Source organism: Macrobrachium nipponense, chromosome 10 (genome assembly GCF_015104395.2).
Source record: "Macrobrachium nipponense isolate FS-2020 chromosome 10, ASM1510439v2, whole genome shotgun sequence".
NCBI lineage: Eukaryota > Metazoa > Arthropoda > Malacostraca > Decapoda > Palaemonidae > Macrobrachium > Macrobrachium nipponense.
Genome location: NC_087204.1, coordinates 26,665,921 through 26,687,581, shown reverse-complemented (window position 1 = coordinate 26,687,581; position 21,661 = coordinate 26,665,921). Strand labels below are relative to the sequence as shown.

The following is a 21,661-nucleotide window of genomic DNA, read 5'->3' as shown; positions in this document are numbered from 1 at the left end:
TATTTGGAAAAAAAAAAAAAAACTACTACTTTAGATGAGGAAGGATGAGACCATCTCTACACTAGCCCACTTTGAATTATAACGTGTCCCCACCCCGGGGACATTACAACCTGCATCAGCGATACCAAATAGTTCCACAAGTAACCATTGCAGTCGTATGAAAAAATGGGGTTTGTGTGAATGAGTGTTTGATTTTTTTCTTTATGTTATTTTTATTGTTACATTTTAAGATTAGGTTAAGCAATTTTTAAACTGTAGTTTTTAGGATTTAATTATTTGCACTCCCCTTCATTTGGATGGCCACTTTCACTTGGATACCCACCTCCACTTGGCTGCCCACCTCTCTTGGAGACAGTGAAGCAGTATTCCATCCAAAACCAGAGGAGATTCAGTCGCAAAGAGGGCGAATCAGCCTAACAGTGAAGTGGTTCATTGAATTCGAACTAAAGTGAAGAAAAAGACAAATGGACACTTGTTTCACAATTAATCTTTACTGGATAACCCCAAGCGGACAAACGTTCAAACAATGGAAGGGTTCCCATACTATGTGGGAAAAGTGAAAGATTAAGACCAATATCCAACTGAGATTATTAGATTATTGTTGCAATATTTTAAGTTATGGAATAAAGTTTAGATTCGTAGGTGGTCGAGTAATATCAGGTAATATCAAGTAATCTTAAGTTAGGCTAAGTTAGGTATAGGGACATGAGGATAGGTTTGATGAGCTAGGGATAGGATCAAGTTGCAAACTGTAATATAAGGTTATAATTTAGGTTAAGGAGAATTGGAGTTTTAATTGCTAACCTTCAAATTTGTTCCCACTATCCTGCTTCAATTGTGTAAACGAAAGCCCCTACACCACCAGAAAAACATACCTTTGAGTAATACAGAAAATACAATACTGAACTATAAACATGTAAAAATTCAGTAGAGGTACAGTATATTGTGAATAACACAAACACCGCCCAGGAGAGACAGTCTTAGTATGACTGTTCTTTTCATGACAAGGCACCAATGAAAACAAGAAATCATCAGGAATTTTGACTGAGCTACACTGATAACACCAGTTACAAAGCACCCTCTATTCAGTAATGGTTTAAGTGTCTAGGTAAAGCAGAAAAAAAGGCATGCTGTGATACTGAATTGTACTGGGTAAGCACTTCCTGAAATTGAGTATCCTGCTTGAAAATGTTATTGTTATAATACAATTAAGTTTGTTCATACTTACCTGGCAGATATATATATAGCTGTATTCTCTGAAGTCCGACAGAATTTCAAAATTCGCGGCACACGCAGTGGGCGGCCAGGTGGTAGTACCCATCCCGCCGCTGGGAGGGCGATATCAGGAACTATTCCCCATTTTCCTAATTCAATATTTTAATCAGTGCCACTGTCTCCTGAGGGGAGGTGGGTGGGCACTTTAATTATATATATCTGCCAGGTAAGTATGAACAAACTTAATTGTATTATAACAATAACATTTTGTTCATGAAACTTACCTGACAGATATATATATAGCTGAATCCCACCTTCGGATGGTGGAAGAGACAGAATTAGAATTTTTTGGGAAACTAAATTAAGTAGATGATATACATCTTGGTTCCTCACCTGTTAGCATAGCCGACTTCGTGATTACTGTCACCAAAGTCTGCTTCTGTGTTACTAGAGTTGCCAGCGAGGTAGAGACCTGTAATGCTGGTGCGCTCTAGATGATCTGTCAACGGGGGCGTGACCACAATGTGACTAGACCATATGACCATACTTCTGAGGGCAACGAAGCTAAAACCACCACCTGACCTAACCTATCAAAGTTAGTTCCATAACTTCTAGGCTAAAGAAAAGGAACGCGCCTCAAGCGACCAACCCTTCAAAGTTAAAAGCACACCTATCCCTTTTCTATAGGATAGGATTCATGTTGCTTGCTGCCCCCAATAATATATCTACGGATATGTATGGTCCTAGCGACTTACAGATCTCAAATGTCGTCTTCACATCCCGTCGGGAGTGTGAAGCGAACACAGAGTTGCTTCGCTAAAGCGTGGCACTCAGGATGTTACTGAGTGTCATGCTCTGTTGAAATGCTTCGAGGCCGCGCCCTCACCTCTTGAGCATTCATATTAAGAAAAAATCTCAAATCTTTATGCAAACATAATGAATGAGACTTCTTAAAAGAACTCCTTGACTATAATGCCAGGGTGTTCTTGGACATGAACCAGTCTGGTCTTTTACGGAACACCGCAGATTGTCCGTTGACCTCGACTTTCTATAGTTTTATCAAGATAAAACTTGAGAGACCCGACAGGGCACAGGACTCTCTAATGCCCTTGCCCAATAATTTGTGCCATACCCTTGGTCTCCAAGCCTTCGGGTCAAGGGTTAGACAGGTTTTCGTTCTTATCAAGAACGGAAGGCTTAGGGGACAGACCGCATTATGTCCTTTAAAGCTAAAACCTCTGATGATGGCTAAAACCTCACTAACCCTCTTTGCCGTGGCTAGAGCGGTTAGAATGTTAGCCTTTCTGGTCACGTGTATTAAGTTCGCAGAAAGGATAGGTTCGAAATGCTTTTGGCATCAGAAACTCAGACTACGTCTAAGTTCCATGCCGGAACCTGCGATCCAGAGAATTTCAAGATCTCCACAGACCTCAAAGATCGTGAATCTTTGTTGTTTGACAGAACCGAATCTCTGAGCCTAGAGGCCGTCAACAACATATTTGCATATTCTACAATAGTTAGGACTTCTAGCTTATCTCATACTTCAAGACGGAAAGATAGAACCATAAAGAAATTCACAGAGGTCGAGGTGGAGGAACAGTCATTTCCCTTCACTATCTCCAGAAACGGGCCCCCCCCCGATTGAACACTGAAAATAGGCAGCACTGCTTTGCCTTGGCCAAGAGACTGCCATTAATCTTGAAGATCTTATCGCTTCTCGATAGTCTGAACGACTTCAGACTCAGAGAGGAGAGATATTAGATACTTCACTAAGTGACGATGTTAGATTACACCGATTCTCTCGGGAAGGGTCTTTGGACAATTCTCTGAATTACATGACCTCTGTGAATCCAACCTCTTAAAGGCCAATATGTGGCGACTACTAATGCTAATCGTCTAGGATCATGAATAAGGGAACAACTTAAGAGGAAGCTCCTTCGTCTTCAATATTACGAAAAACTTAACGAAAGGACGCCCTCAGTCTCTCCTCAACTTTCGACATACTTCTAAGTTGAGGATTACCTTCAGCACGTCAGTAGTTGTTGCCTTTCGATCGAGAAGACCCGCACGGACGTGCACTAGTTTAACGAACCTCTTGAGGATCGTTACGTTCCGTGCCCAAGCCCATAACCAACTCTCTCTTCTTGAGCTATGAGAGAGCTGAGAAATTATCCGAGATGATTTGGACCACTCGATCCAAACTCACCCTTCGAGGAACTGGAGAGCCGACCAAATTGGCTTCCAATTCTTTCAGACAATGTGCCAGGACATCTGTTCCTCTGTTCGGATGTCTGGCACCCTCTCGCTATCACCCGAGGTGATCCTCAAGCCGTTGAGAGAAAATTAGAATTATTACTAGATCTTTGATGCTATTCCAATTTCTCCGTGAGGAAAAATTGTAGAGGTCTGAATTGCTGTTTATTCAGGGAAAACAAGCTTCTCCAGCGAGGAAATGGTACCCAGCAAACTCATCCATTCCCTCACTCAGCCTGCTTCCTTCCCTAAATAAGGCTGCGCTTTGCATAAGCAGGAGAGCATTATTATAGTGCTATACCGCGGTAGATTCGTACAGAATTCTGTTACCGTGCGGTAAACCCGCACCGAACAAGTATAAGAGATATCTTGTTGAAATTTTCTAAGTAAACGGAAGGCATGTTCATTCATGATTACTAGAAATTTCCTCAACCCGAGGCTAAAATCCATGATTGTAGGGCAGAGAGACGGCTTAGCCAGCCATTCCCGCAGGGGAGAGAGACGTAACCAAGCGCGCATGTCACAGAGCTAGCCGGTACTGCGTAGATCACAGTAACAGCAGCCTTGTTCATTCATTGTCTCGCACTATCTGCCTGAGTTGCCAGCTACTCCTTTTACGAAGGGATAGGTATGAAATTATCGAGCAAAAGGAAACTCTCAAGCAGGCATATTTAAACGAAACAAAATTCGCTAAATACAGAAGCTGAGTTGGTGTTGTCGTAACAATACCTGAAGAGTTGTTCTTACTCCAAAAACTCTTGGAAGGTTGAAGGGAGTGTCAATTAAATACATTAGAACAACAGTTCTTTCGGCTTCTATCCGCAGAGGTAAATACGATATGCGTATATGACTTGACCCATGCGTTAGCAAAATGATGCAAAGATAAACTACGTAAGTATTGTAGTAATTTGAACATCGAATTCTCTACTACATCTTTCCTCGACGAGGAAGAGAGAAAGAAAGGAAAACGACTGTCCACGTTCTAATGAATGAGACTTTTAAAAGAACTCCTTGACTCTTTGCCAAGAAAAGGGAGTAATATTCGAATAGAGATCATCAAGTGAGAACCGAGGATCGAAAAGGACCGTTCAATGTTCTTATGATATTGGACATAAGACTTCCTGGATCTAGTCTACAAGTCTTTTTCTTACTCCCCGGATGAGCCTCTGAAAATGAATGAGAGCTCTTCCGAAATTTGTTAATGAGTTTATCCGCTTAAACGATAAAAACGTTAAAATCTATGTCAATGAGAAACTACCCCATTTATGAGGGGTCCCCCACTTAAATGACAAAACGTTTAGTATCTTGACAATGGGGAAAACGTCCTTACTTGACAAAACTATTAGCACTTTGCTAATAGGGGAAAACCCTTTAACATGACCGAAAGTCACCCAGGAATCCGAGTATATAATCTTCCCGATTCTCAGAGAAATCGATGAAGAGGAAAGAGGGGATCGAAAGAAAAAATTCGGTATGTCTCTCCGCTAACTAACGAATCCTTTTTAAAAATTTCTGAAAAGGAATGTCCTGTGGGGAGAGTCCTGCCAAAAAAACCTCCTCTTGACGACGTTCGTTAGAAAGCGTCAAGCGTCCTAAGAAACGTCCTGAACAGCAAATAAGACGCCTTCTACAAGTCTTTTCTCTCGCAAAGCGTCCTGCCTAGCTTCCACCGAAGCGTCCTGGCGAATGTCCACAAAAGCGTCCTCATAAGCGTCCTGCCGAGCGTCCTGCTTAGCGTCCTGGAAAGCGTCCTGCTGAGCGTCCTCAAAAAACGTCCTGCTTAGCTGCGAGCGAGTCTGAGCAGAGAACACCAAGTCTTCTGAACGACGTTTTCAGAGAGGATCTCGTTGAGCGCCCACTGATGCATGCAAGGCCCGCCAAGAGGCGTCCTGGCGAGCGACCTTGCCAACATCTCAATGTTATGACGAACCGCGTTTTGCGTATGACGTTGTAATATTTCAGGGACGTCTCATGCGAGTCTCCATGGAGAGCCGCACGCTGCTCCTGAAGTGTGTGAACACTAAAGGAAGACGTATGGCTTTCGTCTTCAAGACGGGCCTTAAAGACCTTCATACCTTCTTACAAAGACAGTGGCCGCCTGTGCGACAACTTGCGTCTTAGTAACGCAAAAAGAACATCTCCAGAAACGCACTCAGCAAAGGAACGCCGAGCGTCCGAAAGACACCCTCGCAAGGTGCTTGCCTAGCTTCCTGGAGAATGTCTCTACTTATAGGACGTCGAGCACCTCCAAAAAGCTTCCTCACATCTAAATTGCCCTTCTTATGCCGAACCAGAGACATAAGTTGTTTGACTGTGCAAAGCAGCTTGCCGGACGTCAAACTTATCAGCTTGCTTTTTCGAAGTAAAGCGAATGTTACATAACGTATACGGAGCGCCCAGAGGAGAGGAGACGAATACGAGTTGCTCCTCCAAAAGGTGGAATCAAGAATGTCCTTGATTCCACAAATTCTTTTGGAATGCTAGCGAGGTTGAAACAGCTCTAACTTCATGAGCGTTCACTCGCAGGAGGCTCAAATCACTCTTCTGGCAAGATGAATGAGCCTCCTTAATATGTCCCTTAGGAAAAGAGCCAGTGCATTCTTCGAAAAGGGTAAATGTGGTCTCTTCCTGAGCACCATAAATTACCCGAAGGACCTCTTACTTCCTTCGTTTATGTAAATAAAATTCGAGAGCCCTGACAGGGCACAGGACTCTTTCATCCTCTCGTGACGAGAGAGAGGACGTGAAGCGTCCTCTTCTCTAAAGCTTCTTTAGGGGGCGCGAGTCCTTCGAGAGCTCCAACCCCTTTGTGGGGAGGACGCCTCGGAGGACGAGAAGCAATCCTTCAAGATTCGTGCACGTGCTCGATCTTCGGCAGCCTGGGAAGCGACAACAGGACCTGCCGAAAGGAAGCCAGATCAGCATGAAAAACCCGTAACCCTCCTTCGGCTTTGACATGCCCTCTCCCTGGTCTTTCCTGGGAGTCCGACAGAGGTCTAGGCCTAGAGGCGTTATGGGGCCGATCTGACGTTCCCTCCTGACGAGAGAGAGAGGACGTGAAGCGTCCTCTTCTCTAAAGCTTCTTAGAGGGCGCGAGTCCTTCCGAGAGCTCCAACCCTTGCGCGGGGAGGACGCCTCGGAGGACGAGAAGCAATCCTTCAAGATTCGTGCACGTGCACAATCTTTAGCAGCCTGGGAAGCGTCAACAGGTCCTGCCGAAGGGACGCCAGATCGGTGGGGAGCCCCCGTAACCCTCTTGCGGCTTTCGACATGCCCTCTCCCTGAGTCCTGGGAGTCCGACAGAGGTCCAGGCCCTAGAGGCATTATGGGGCCGATCTGACGCCCCCTCCACAACACAAGGGCACTACACTTCACAACACTGATTGGAGAGCGAGCACTTTAGTCTAAGATTACTTGATGTAATCCTCTAGCAGACACTTCTTCTAGGCCCGTAAGCCATACCACAGGGTTAGGCAAAATAAAATCTACAGGAGGTTAGAAGGTTCATTATTTCTAACTTCTGTTTACTGTGGAGGAAAAACTCCTGATTCTAACACGCTCTAAAATGCGTACATGAATCCTACTTCTTCCGTAATCAGTCACATATTACACTAATTACATTGAACTTATGCAAAGAAAACATGTAAACGTCATATATACTAAGCGAGTGTCTACCGAAAGTTCCGGTAGCCTCACCTTACCCCATGCAGACAACAAAGTCTGAAACTAGGCTAACTAGCTTCAGACATCAAATGCAATGAAAAAAAAATTTACGATTAGCGTTATGCCTAGCCACAAATCCAAGTCAAAAATCGAAAGAATAATAATTAGGATACTTAAGAAGCGGCTAATGAAGTTTCAAAATCCTAGGCGGAGGTCTGTAAACAGTTGTTTACCGACCGGCGACAGAAAAAATATATGAATAGAAAATGGGAATAGTTCCTGATATCCGACTCCCAGCGGCGGGAATGGGTACTACCACCTGGCCGCCCACTGCGTGTGCCGCGAATTTTGAAATTCTGTCGGACTTCAGAGAATACAGCTATATATATATCTGTCAGGTAAGTTTCATGAACAAAATAATTTTTAAGAAAGCACTGCCAAACTTAACTTCTCCTTTTGCAGAACTACAATATATTGTAAATAGATTTCCAAAAAAAACAACTCAATTTTATGCCTCTTAACCAATGCAACGTGACATGAAATTGTACCTCTCTCAACACATGCAACATCATGTGAAATTGTCTCTTTCTTCAATGCAATTTGACATGAAATTTTTATCGCTCTTAACACATGCAACTTCAAGAGAAATTGTATCTCCCTCTCAAAGAAAAGCAGTAACATCTAGAAGTCTGAATGATATCCCCTCTACTGTCTAGCATGAAACACTTTAATACTAATTAAATTCTAACTAGTAATAAGAATTAAAATGGCAATTTGTCCAAAATTGCATTTTGCCTAACTATACAAACCTGAGGTCCTTTTACAATAGGGAGGTTACTAGCGGCAGCTGGATAGGTCATAAGCTTTCGAACAAGGGGTTCGGTAGTTAACTGCTTGTCCGACAGTGCGCGCTCCGCGCGACTGGGAGGTGAAGAATCACTTTTGCTTTAGGCCCAAGCAAAAACTGCAGAGTGAGGGGTGGCATGAGGTGGGGCTATGTGTAAAAGGACCTCAGGTTTGTATAGTTAGGAAAAATGCAATTTTGGACAAATTGCCATTTGTTCCAACACGGAATACAAACCTTTCGGTCCTTTTACAATAGGAAGACTCACTTCTTGGTGGGAGGAATCTGAGTCTTTTGTGAACAGACTGGTGTTCGCCCAACCTTGGAAGCCTTTGTCCGATTGATCGGGGTATGCACCGCAGGATCAATGGTCAGACCTCTGGACCAAGTACTAAGAGAGAGGCAAGCGTATCTCTTCGTACCAGCAAGCAAGAACAAGCTCCTGTTTCCAAGAGGCAACATAAAGTTATGGGTTTGTCTCTTGTTGGCATCCACTTCCCCCCCCTTGTAGGAGGAAGTGGTGGATATTCTGCTCCTATCCCTAGTGAAAGGGATAGGATGGGGCTCTGTCATATAGCTCACCTGCATCTCGTCCTCATCCAGCGTAGTGACGACCGTAACCCTCTGCCCACAGGTAGAGTAGAAAAAGATGGGGAGAGAAGCCAGTCACTCTCTCATTCACTCATCCATTCTTACAGTCACACCAGGACTCGATGCTGTTTCAGCCTGCGAGGGTCTGGGTTAGCTACACAACGAGTTGAGCAGCCAAGGACCAGTGGGCAATATCCCGAAGGTAGAAGGAGGTGAAGGTAGTCTGGTTGGCCCAGACCCCTGCCTTCAGGACCTGCGCCACGGAGAAGTTCTTGCGGAACGCAAGGGAAGGACCAATGCTCCTGACTTCGTGGGCTCTCGGACGGAGCGTACGGATGTCGTCACTACCATCAGCCTCATACGCTCTTCTGATCACCTCACGCAGCCAGAAAGAAAGTGTGTTCTTGGATACTTCTTTCTTGGTTACCCCGGTGCTAACGAAGAGGCGTCAACACTCAGGCCTGAGGTGTCGAGTTCTCTTCAGGTAGCACCGTATCGCCCTCACAGAACAAAGCAGCATCTCATCCGCATCATTATCAGTGAAGTCCATTAGGGAGGGGATTGTGAAAGACTCGAATCTGTCGTCAGGGATCGACGGATTCTGAGTCTTCGCAACGAAGTTTGGGACGAAATCGAGCGTCACAGATCCCCATCCACTGGTGTGTCGTACATCGAAGGAAAGACCATGAAGTTCCCCTACTCTCTTTGCCGATGCCAGGCCAGCAAGAAGAGGGTCTTGAGGGTCAGATCCCTGTCTGACGACTCTCAGAGTGGCTCGAAGGGTCTTCGAGTCAAACTCCTAAGGACGAGAGTCACATCCCACTCAGGGGGCCTGAGTTCCCTGGGTGGGCAAGATCTTTCATAGCTCCTCATAAGCAAGGAGATCTCGAACGAGTTTGAGATGTCCAATTCCCTCAGTTTTAGGACTAGTGCCAGGGCGGCTCTATATCCTTTCACTGTGGGGACTGAGAGGAGCTTCTCTCGGCAAAGAAAAATGAGGAAATCCGCTACCTGCTGAAGAGTGGCTCTGAGAGGAGATAGACCCCGTCTACGACACCAACCACAGAAGACGGCCTACTTCCCCTGGTACACAGCTGCAGAGGACTGACGGACGTTTCCAGCCATCTCTGTTGCTGCGCTACAAGAAAAGCCTCTCATTCGCAAGAGATGGTGGATAACAGCCAGCCGTGAAGTTGTAGAGACTGGACTGCTCGGTGGTACCGTTCTACGTGTGGCTGGGCGAGAAGGTTGTGCCAATGGGGAATCTCTCTCGGTTCTCCTGCGAAAGAGCCAGCAGGTCTGGATACCAAATGGCCTGGGGCTGTTTGGGAGCCACCAGGATCATCCTGAGATTCGGGGTGGTCAGCACTCGACTGATCACCTTGCGAATCAGGCTGAACGGGGGAAAGGCGTAAACGAAGAGGTTGTCCCACGGGAGTTGGAGAGCGTCCTCTGCAGCTGCCCATGGGTCCGGCACGGCTGAAAAGAAAACCTGAAGTTTTCTGTTGTGCCGGGTGGCGAACAGAAGCACAACTGGTCGCCCCCACAGGTCGAAGAGCCTTTCCGCCACGTCCTGGTGTAGGGACCATTCGGTTCCTATCACCTGATCCCGACGGCTGAGCTTGTCTGCTACTACATATCCTCTTCCCTGGAATGTAGCGTACTGACAGCTCTATTGAGTGAGCCTCGGCCCACTCGTGCACCTGCCATGTCAACTGGTACAACGGGAGAGACACTAGGCCCCCCTGTTTCTTGACGTAAGCCATTACTGTGGTGTTGTCGCACATCAACACCACTGAGTGTCCCACCAAGCGGTCCTGGAACTCTTGGAGAGCGAGAAACGCTGCCTTGAGCTCTAGGACATTGATGTGAAGGTGCTTGTCGCAATCGTCCCACACTCCCCAAGTCAGCAACTCCTCCAGGTGTGCGCCCCATCACTCGTTTGATGCGTCTGAGAACAGCAGCATCTCCGGGGGGGGGGGAAATGCGTAGAGGCACTCCTCTTGAGAGGTTCCTGTCGTCGAGCCACCAGGCTAGGTCCTGCCTTACCTCCAGCGTGAGGGACATGGGGAAGTATGGTGGATCTGTCACCTATGACCAACTCTCCTTTAGTCTCCACTGAAGAGACCGCAGGTGAAGACGCCCGTGAGGGACTAACTTCTCGAGTGACGACAGGTGGCCGATCATGACTTACCACCGCTGAGCTGCCTGTTCCTGCCGAGACAGGAACCGGTTGGCTGCCTCCCTGAATCTGCTGATCCGCGAGTCTGAGGGGAAGACTCGCCCTGCTACCGTGTCGATCAGCATACCCAGTACTTCATCCTCTGCTTGGGTTCGAGATCAGACTTCTCAAAGTTTACTTTGATCCCCAGATCGCGGCAGAACTCCAATAGTCGATCCCTGTCCTGCAGCAACTGCGAGTGGGAGCTTGCCAGGAGTAGCCAATCGTTGAGATACCTCAGAAGACATATCCCGTGCGAATGGGCCCAAGCAGACACCAGAGTGAACACTCGCGTGAACACCTGTGGGGCGGTTGAGAGACCGAAGCAAAGTGCCCTGAATTGGTACACCGTCCCGTCGAGGATGAAGCAGAGGTACTTTCTGGAGGATTGATGGGCGGGTATTTGAAAATACGCGTCCTTCAGATCCACTGAAAGCATGAAATCGTTCTCCCTGATGGATTAGAGCATGGAACGTGCCGTCTCCATTGCAAACCGAGTCTGGCGAACGAATCGGTTCAGGGGAGAGAGATCTATCACCGGGCGCCAGCCCCCCGTAGACTTTTCCACCAGGAAAAGACGGCTGTAGAAGCCCGGTGACTGATCCGTGACGATCTCTACAGCTCGTTTGCTCAGCATGGACTCGATCTCCTGTCGTAGCGCCACGTCCTTCGATGAACCTGGAACGTAAGTCTGCAGTTGGACCGGGTTGGAGGTGAGGGGTGGCCGAGATTCGAAGGGTAATAGATATCCCTCCCGAAGGACATCTACTATCCAGGTCTCGGCGCCGTAGTGCTGCCAAGTTGCCCAATGGCTCGCCAGGCACCCCCCACTTCCGGCAGCAGGCGAGGGGGAACGTGTTTCCCCCCTTTCTTCGACTTCTTCCCTGACCCTCCTCGCGAGAAGGAGGGCTGGTTACGGCCCCCTTTAGCAGAAGTCGAAGAAGACAAAGTCTTTCCTCGGGGCTTCGACGAGGCTATCGTCTTAGCAGCCGAGGAAGCGCTAGCCAAGCTCTTGGGCTTGGCCGCAGTTCGAGGCTGGAAAGCTGCCATAGCGGTAGAATCCAGGCCCAGTGCCTCTTGCTGTGAGAATCAGAGGTTCTCAGACAGGAGCTGCTGCAGAGACACACCCGGAGTTAGTCTGGCTAGCTCTGGGTTTACCTGTTTGGGCGGCATTGGATCCTCTGAAGGCACGTAAAAGTGCCGCTGTCGCAGTAGAGGAGGTGGAAGCAGCTTGTTCGATCTGCTTGACCTGAGAGCGCCTTCTTGTCCGGAGAAAAGAGACTCAAACTGGTTCAAGACAGAATCGGCAAGCTCCGATCGTGGCAACCCCACCGTCGGTTTGGGTTCCCTCTTCGGGCCCCAAAACGACTCGAGCCGGGACGTGGGCTCTGAAGGTGGGAGCGGCGACCCTTCCCCGAGGTCGTTGTGCTGACGAATCAGCGCAATAACCTCGGAAAAGTTCCTCTGGATCTCGGGAGTCACTGCATCCTGTGGAGTAGGACCGTCCAGTCCCTCGAACAGGAGCACCTCCCGAGACCCTCCCCCTTCAAGAGGGGGAACAGCGACATACCCCTCTCGGTCTCCTCCTGTCACTTGCACGTACGTCCTGGTCGGTCCGAGGACCGTGCCTGGCGCGTACGGCGTCGTGACGGGATCGTGCGGGGCGCACCCCTCACGATCACTCCGCAATGCCTCGCTCCTCCCGGTGTAACCCGAGGAGGTTGAAGGCACGGGAGAGGCAGACCTGACGCTCCCTCCTTGCTCACTGGCAGGACCAGTGGGCTTGGAGGGCTGCAGGCGATCGCCAACCCACGGTGGCGATCGAGCTGCAGGCCTAGTCGAGACATCTCCCTCGGGAGAACGGCTGGACTGAGAACAGCGGCGCCGATCTTGTGTGTCAGGGGAGCTGCTGCCGGTTGCCGTACCCGCTCGCTCCCTGTGAGAGCGAAGGTCAGGCGACCGGCATAGGCCGCTTTCACGGTGAGATCGGTGCTTGTCCTCACGGCGTGTCACACCGCTGGGGCGATCGGGGGGACCTCTTCCCAGCCTTGGCCCGTGGCCGGTCCGAGACCGTCACGTCAACCCGGGTTGCCAGCTGGTCGCTGCGAGAGCTGGCCTGGTGGGAGGAGCCTGAGCGACTCTCACTAGTCTTACACTTCGTGCAGTGAACCTGACGCCGAGCAAGCTCTGGTGTCTGGTTCTTGGCTGTACGGTCACTGGTAGGTGACGGTACACTCGGTTTCTCTCGCGGACGAGAGGCCGAGATGGAACCTGGTGTAGCGGCAGAGCCTCTGACACCAGGCGAGGAAGTACCGGTGTTAGCCGGTACCCCTCTGGTCCCCGTAGTCTTCTTCCTTGCGGAAGAAGAGACGGGCCCCGCTCCCGAAGGAGCAGGAGGACCAGCGGAAGATGGCACGTACCAAGCAGACTGCTCGCAAGTCCACTGGAGGCAAGGCCCCACGAAAGCAGCTGGCCACCAAGGCTGCTCGTAAGTCTGCTCCTGCTACAGGAGGAGTGAAGAAGCCTCACCGTTACAGGCCCGGTACCGTGGCCCTTCGTGAGATCCGTCGTTACCAGAAGAGCACAGAGCTGCTCATCAGAAAGCTGCCCTTCCAGCGCCTCGTTCGAGAGATTGCCCAGGACTTCAAGACCGACCTTCGTTTCCAGTCTTCTGCAGTCATGGCGCTGCAGGAGGCATCTGAGGCCTACCTCGTCGGTCTCTTTGAAGACACCAACTTGTGTGCCATCCACGCCAAGAGGGTCACCATCATGCCCAAGGATATCCAGCTTGCCCGCCACATTCGTGGAGAGCGAGCTTAAGTCCAACAGCACCACAACATAGTACCTGAGTGAGACGGGCCCTGAGAAGCTCCCGAAGGAGACTTCTTAGGAGGGGAGGAGGCAACCTCCTTCTTCGGCTGTGAAGCCTTAGAAGTCGAAGGGGGAGAGGCGGCAGACGACGACGACGATGACGAAGAAGACGACGATGACACCTTCCTCTTCTTCTTCGTCAGCTTCCTCAGGACAGACGTTAAATCTACCATCCAGGGCGGAGCCGGGGCTGCTATTGCCGAAGCAACGGGGCCCGGACGCACCTGTCCGGATAGACCAACGTCTGGAACAGCAACGCCACGAGCAGGAACGACATCGGCAGGTGCGGACATCTCAGGAACAACAGGAACATCGGGAACGGCAGGAACGGTTGGCATCATCTGGACAGGTATGGCAGGTACGGCAGTCGGTAGAGGCATCACGGGAGGTTGAGCCAGCGTTGTCAGCGACATCCTAGGAATTGGCGGCAGGTCCAGGGGCGAGCTCTTGGGGCAGCGGAAGTCAGGCCGAGGGCAGCACAGCAAACCCAGGCGGCGGCGGCACGCCCCCCCCTCTGTACGGCGATTGGACCCTGCACTGAGGAGGTAGGCGACACAGACACAGCATGTAGGGAGTACACCAGGTGAGGGGGAGCGGCGTACCCTGGAGTGGACAGGGTCGGTATTAGTGGTAGTGGTCACCGTAGCATGTGTGACCACAGCAGACCCAGATAAATGGTAAAGCAGCCCCTGGACACTGGGCACGCCCTGCAAGCCCAAAGACGACCTACACCTGACCAAGGTCGTCCTTCGCAGCAGAAGCCACCTGTGGAAGCAACAGCGGGTGATTAGGGGGGGGTTTCTACCCGTGCGAGGGGGAAGAGGCCCACCCCGAACGGACAGAAGACCCCGAGTACAACTGGACGTCAGTGGGTACCGAGCGCCCTCCTCCACACTCGACAGATCGGGTGAGGAGAAGGGACCTGGATACCGCCCCCGAAGAGGAAGATGCCATACGTGGGAGCTGAGCAGGGGGCAGGAAAGACGACGAAGTGTCCGTCACCAAAGGAGTCGCGGGAGAGCTTTCCGACGAGCAGGGGGCAGGAAAGACGACGAAGTATCCGTCACCAAAGGAGTCGCGGGAGAGCTTTCCGACGACTCCTTTGCAGGCCTTCAATTCTTCCTGCCCTCGTACAAGCCCCACTGCACCTCCGACCAATTTTCACATACATTACAAGGCTCGGTGCGAGAGCATTCGCGCCCCCGATACCGAGCACACACACATGAGGATCTATTCCGGAAACGGGAAATGCGGAATTTCCCGCACTTACGCCCTTCATTCCCAGGGTATAGTCGCCGGATAATTGGAGGGCGCGGTGAATCCATGATCCTTTCAATTCACAATTCAATAAAATGCAAATAAAGTTGAAATGATTGTACTTACAATTCAGTTTCACTAGATAAACAGAAAAAGAAAACACAACCATGCGAAAGCAAAGCGACGATGAAGCGGGCAGAGAGCGAAGATACACACGTCCACACGCTAGCAGGCCGAAAGCAAAAGTGAGTTCTTCACCCCTTCCAGTCACGCGGTGCGCGCCACTGTCGGACAAGCAGTTAACTACCGAACCCCTTGTTCGAAAGCTACGACCTATCCAGCTGCCGCTAGTAACCTTCCTTTTGTATAAGGACCAAAAGGTTTGTATTCCGTGTCGGAACAAATACTATTAGCTATATGAAACAAATATAAAACCTTAGCAAGCCTGAGGCATATTCACACATGCAACTTACCTCTATTTTCCCTCCATCTTCATTCCAACAAGACACAGGATGTTGGGAATCAAACATGATTCTTCCTGCACCTGCTGCTTCAGACAGAGTGAAGCCATCATCCATGAGCATCTTAGCATTTTCAATGCTAATCTTCAATCCACAAGAAAAAGGAGAGGAAAAAAAAATATTTATTTTGAAAATATATATACAGTACTATGCAAAATTTGGATCATCCCTAATATAAACACCCACTTTCACAAAACATATTTTTAGAGACAAAAAATAAAGTCAGTAATGCCTGATAAATTAATAATATCTGTGTAGCAGCTACTTTACTTGCTACATGTGGTATAAAAGCTATGGAGGTGAGTAGCACACTGGCATAAGCTTCAGAACATATGATAATAAAAAAAAAACACCCATTTGTGAAGTTGGTAAGCAAATCCTTCTACATAAAGCTGTTGATTACTATAAAAATTTATTAATGTATTATGTAAATAAAATTTTTAAAATTAAAATTTTTTCATATACATATGTATATCCATTAATCATAAATAACCTTACTTCCATGCAACAAATCTCCAGTCATATAAAACTGTCAAATTATTAAATTTTAAGACACTAATGCTTATGGCTAGACCACTTACCAAGAAGTCTCCACAGGTTGCCATATCTCTGTGTCACTTGTCTTTGTTCATAAGTATTCCAAGCTGCTCTTGCTGAGCTTAACCTTTTTTATATTATGCATGTTGTGCCAACCATCATTCATTCATTTTCTTAAAGCCTAATCTTCATGATAAAAGTGGTTTGTAGTGTTTTGTGCATTTTCAGTCTGTTTGTCCCTCTGTGCATTCTGAGGAATGCTCATTTAAATTATCATACTGGGCTTGTTGAATTACTTGGATAATTTTTAGTATACCACTTTTCAGTAACTTTTTCAGTAACTAAATTGTGCTACTCCACAGCTGTTTTCCTAGCTTAATTCATATTAATGAGTTAAAATTGGTTTTGTTTACCACTTTTATTTTTTTAAGTGACTCAATTGCATCTATTGTTGCTGTCTGCATTACAGTAATACCTCGTTCTTACACGATTCGAGTTGCGCAAATTCACAGGCGTGCCAACTTTTCATTGGAACTTAACTAATTGTCGTACGCAATTTTTTCACGGAAACGCGACATTTGCGAATCCTTGAGAAACCCTGCAAGTGTTATGTTCATTTTTTATGTAATTTATGTTTTCAAACTTTTGTGTGCAAATTGTAACATTAAATAAAAAGAATGACTCTCTCTATCTGACTGAGAAGAGAGAATTTTTATGGTATATTTGTTTATTTGTTTTGTTTGATAAATAAATGATTTACTTAATAATAAATACTAATTTGAAAATAATAATAATAATAATAATAAACTTCTTTCAGTTTTCTTCTGAAGATGGAAAAAGAAACCCACAAGATTACCGAGTCTGACAACCTACACATCTCTTGAGAAAGGGCCACAGATACAGCCTGAAAGTACTCGAGTGTCAAGTAAAATAATACTATGTAAATATGTACAAGTAAACAACCTTACGTTTTCTTCCTTCAACTGCTAACTAGTCTCACATAACACCATACGTATTGCTCTGGACATAATAGTGTAAACACAATGTTTGTACATTCTAGAAGCACCATGAGTTTTATGTTATACATACTCAGTAATCTTGTGGGTTTCTTTTTTCAATAACAATAATAATAGTAGTATACTGTAATTACAACATTTATGCATTTTGATAGTATATTTTGTGAAATTTTAAGCAAATATTATCCACGATCTTTTGTGTAAGCTTGGGAAAGAGGGGGGAAGGCAAACCTGTCAAATATGTCAAATTGCTTGACATTCATTTTTATCACAAGGGTAGATGATGTTGCCATACGCAGGATACTGAAAAACTCTCTCTCTCTCTCTCTCTCTCTCTCTCACACACAAAAGGGAGAATTGTGAGAAATGGATGGATGGATGGATAGATACATAGTTCAGTCCTTCTCTTCCTCTCTCTCTTGTTTGTAGTTAGCCCTAACACATACTATTTTTACAACTTATTGTGTATTTCTCTGTGACTGAAAAAGAAAATGGCATCCCATGAATCAGGGGTAACATTAATACTAGTAGAAAACTGTATACTATATATATATGTACATATGGAGTAATTATGCAAATTCTGTACCGATTAATATTCTTTGTAATTTTTTTCTTATGTGAATTATGTCAACTCAACATTTATGATTCCAGAGAGAGAGAGAGAGAGAGAGAGAGAGAGAGAGAGAGAGAGAGAGAGTGTGTGTGTGTGTGTGTGTGTGTGTGTGTGTGTGTGTGTGTGTGTGTGTGTGTGTGTGTGTGTGTCCTTCTCAATCTAAGACTCCTTAGACTCCACCCAATCTCCAGGGTGTTATAATGTTATCCCTGGAAGAGGATTTCTTTTTCCTTTTGGTTTCTCCTGCCTTAGACCATTGTGCCCTCATAGTTTTACAGCTGGCCAAACAGCAGTTCACTACTGGTTAACCCCAAAGAAGGATGATGACATGCAGGCCTCAGAGGCAGTAAATACAAATTACTTAAGTCTTACTTGAGACTACTGCTATTATTATGTGAGAACAAATCTGTCATGTCTGCAAGAAAAGTACTACATACTATGTATAACCTTCCATCATAATTCAACAATCCCTAGAATTACAGAACACCCTCCAGAGATGAAAACACGTCTTCTTCCTTCAAATGCTAACTAGTCTCACATAACACCATATGTATTACTCTGGACATTATAGTGTAAACATGATATTGTTAAACTACAATAAAGTTTTGTACATACTTACCTGGCAGATATATACTTAGCTATAGTCTCCGACGTTCCCGACAGAATTTCAAATCTCGCGGCACACGCGACAGGTAGGTCAGGTGGTCTACCTTACCCGCCGCTGGGTGGCGGATGTACGAACCACTCCCGTAAGCTTGTCAGATTTTTCTCTTTCCACCTGTCTCTGAGGGGAGGCTGGGTGGGCCATTAATCGTATATATCTGCCAGGTAAGTATGTACAAAACTTTATTGTAGTTTAACAATATCATTTTTGTACATGAACTTCCCTGACAGATATATACTTAGCTGATTGGCACCCTTGGTGGAGGGTAAGAGACAGCTCAATAATACAGGTAAGACGGGAAACAACTAATGTTGTAGGATATAAAAACCCTTGGTTCTCACCTTTTCAGGATGAAGACTTCATAGATACTATCTCTGAGTCTGCATTGCCTGGAGAGCTACAGCTAGGACGTGACCTGATGCTGAAAGACTCTCGGATCTACCACTGGGATATGTGATCCCCTATTGTGGTAGAATCCAAGTCGGATGCTGTTAGAGGGACCTTGTCCGCTTACCTAACAGATCCTTACCACTACCTCTGCAAGGAGCCAAAACCCACCAGACCACCTAACCAAAATACAAAGGGTTAATATTACGACAAAAAGAGGTGCCTCCTGCAACCTCTTTCAGACAACCAAAAAACAACAATATAAAATATAGGGTAACATATAAAAATTTACACAGGATAAGTTTCAGCTCCCTGCCCCAGCACCGAATCCGCCGATACGAAAGGACCCAAGGCGAAGCATTTATCATATGTGATTTTTACATCACGTAGGTAGTGGTTTGCGAAAACCGATTGGCATCTCCAAAAAGTCGCCTCCATCAAGTTCCGCACAGACATATTTTTTCTGAATGCAAGCGAAGTTGCGACGGCTCACCTCGTGAGCTTTCACTTTCAGTAGTCTAAAATGTTCTTCCTTACAGGCAACATGTGCCTCTGTAATAAGGCTTCTCAGAAAAAAGGAAAGAGCATTCTTCGACATGGGTGGGCCGAGTGGGGTCCTTTACGGAGCACCAAAGCACATCTTGATTAGCCTTAAGTTGTTCCTTCCTCTTAAGGAAATACTTCATAATTCTCATAGGGCAAAGAGTTCTTTCAGGCTCTTCCCCTACTAGAAAAGATAAACTACGAACTTCAAAGCTCCTGGCCAAGGGCGTGATGGTTTTCATTCTTTGCAAGGAAACTTGGAAGAAACGAACACACCATAGAATCTTCACCTTAAACCCTACATTGCCCTCAATAGCTTGGAGCTCACTCACTCTCTTAGCTGCAGCTAGGGCCAAAAGGAAGATAGCCTTCTTCGTCAGATCCTTGAAAGAGGCTAAGCCAGGAGGTTCGAATCTAGATGATCCAAGGAATTGTAGAACTACGTCTAGATTCCAGTTCGGTACTACATGAGGACGCTTAATGGTTTTCAAATGATCTAATAAGATCATGCAGGTCCTTATCATCGGATATATTTAAGCCTCTATGCCGAAATACCGCCGCCAACATACTGCGGTATCCCTTAATAGTTGACACAACCAGATGACATTCTTCTTTGAGGAAAATAAGGAAATCCACAATTTGGGTCACAGAGGTACTGGAAGAGGAAATGTTCTTCCTCTTGCACCAACGTCTGAAGACATCCCACTTTGACTGGTATACACGCAAGGTGGAAGGTCTCCTCGCTCTTGCGATTGCTTAGCAGCTGTTGCTGAAAAGCCTTTCGCTCTGACCAAACTTTGGACAGTCTGAAACCAGTCAGACTGAGAGCGAGGAGATTTTTTTGTGGTACCTGTCGAAGTGTTGTCTGAGTAGATCGCTCCTTAGCGGGAGCGATCTTGGAAGGTCCACCACCATTCCAAGTACCTCTGTGAACATTCTTGGGCCGGCCAAAAGGGAGCGATTAAGGTCATTCTCGTTGAATCGGACTCTACGAACTTCTTGATGGTTAGCCCCAGGATCTTGAAGGGGGAAACGCGTAGACGTCGAGTCCGTTCCAGTCTAGAAGAAGAGCATCTATTGCTAATGCCTCTGGATCCGATATCGGAGAGCAGTAAGGATCCAGCCTCTTGTTCTTTGACGTGGCAAAGAGGTCTAGTGTGGCCTGCCCCATAACTTCCACAGGCTCTGGCAATACAATCCAGATGAAGGGTCCACTCTGTGGAAGGACCTGATCTTTCCTGCTGAGGAGATCTGCTCTTACATTTCCTTTCTCCCTGCACGAACCTGGTGAGAAGCTTGATTCCTCTTTCTTCTGCCCACAGAAGAAGGTCTCTTGCTGTCTCGACAGGGAGAAGGAATGCGTCCCCCCTGTTTCCTGATATATGCCAGAGCTGTAGTGTTGTCCGCGTTGACCTGCACTACCGATCTTCTGACTTTGGGCTCGAAAGCCTTCAGAGCCAACCACACAGCCATTCAACTCCTTTCTGTTGATGTGCCAGGCTACCTGGTCCCCCCACCCAGGTACCTGACACTTCGCTGGTTCCCAGAGTTGCACCCCACCCCGTGTCCGACGCGTCGGAGAACAACACCAGGTTGGGGGTCTGTGATTGAAGAGACAGTCCCTTCGCAAAGAGGTTGGGATCTGTCCACCATAAGAGATGTTTCTTGATGTCCTGGGATAACGACAGGGAGAACGTCAAATCCTGAGAACGACGACTCCAATTCTGATGAAGAAAGAATTGGAGCGGTCTCAGGTGCAACCTTCCTAGGGAAACTAATTTGCTCCAGCGAGGAGAGCATCCCCAGCAGACTCATCCACTCCATCACTGTGCATACTTCTTTCCCTAAGAAGGTTGTTACTCTCTCGAATCCTTGGGCTATCCTTTCCTGCGAGGGAAAAGCCCGAAAACTCAGAGAGTTCATCTGTATCCCGAGATACACACACTCTTGCTCGGGAATTAGAGACGACTTCTTGAAATTGACGAGAAGTCCCAAAGCCTTCGTCAATTCTAAAGTTACTTGTAAGTCCTTCAAACAACGATCTTCTGAATTGGCCCTTATTAGCCAATCGTCGAGGTACATGGATATCCTCACCCCTTTCAAATGAAGCCATTGAGCCACATCCTCGAAATCCCCGTGAACACTTGAGGGGCCGTCGAGAGGCCAAAACGACAGAGCCCTGAACTGAAAAATTTTCCCCCCCATCATGAATCTGAGAAACTTCCTCGAGGAAGGATGGATCGGTACGTGGAAGTAAGCGTCCTGTAAATCCAAGGAAACCATCCAGTCCCCTGGACGAAGTGCTGCCAGCACTGAATGAAGGCGTTTCCATCGTGAACTTCTTCTTTTCTACGAAGAAGTTCAGGGCGCTTACATCCAACACCGGTCTCCATCCCCCTGAGGACTTCGGAACTAGGAAAAGGCGGTTGTAGAAGCCCGATGAATGATGGTCTGTCACTAGTTCG

At 47.1% G+C, this 21,661-nt stretch overlaps 1 protein-coding gene across 1 annotated transcript in view; it reads right to left on the bottom strand.

Moving 5' to 3' along the window:
* The window catches only part of LOC135223500 (ADP-dependent glucokinase-like), a gene marked incomplete in the record, with an annotated part of 132,761 nt that overhangs the window by 32,978 nt on the left and 78,122 nt on the right, over positions 1-21,661 (bottom strand). The window contains 1 exon segment of the mRNA XM_064261944.1: positions 15,389-15,520. Within this exon segment, the coding sequence (XP_064118014.1) occupies positions 15,389-15,520 (132 nt within the window).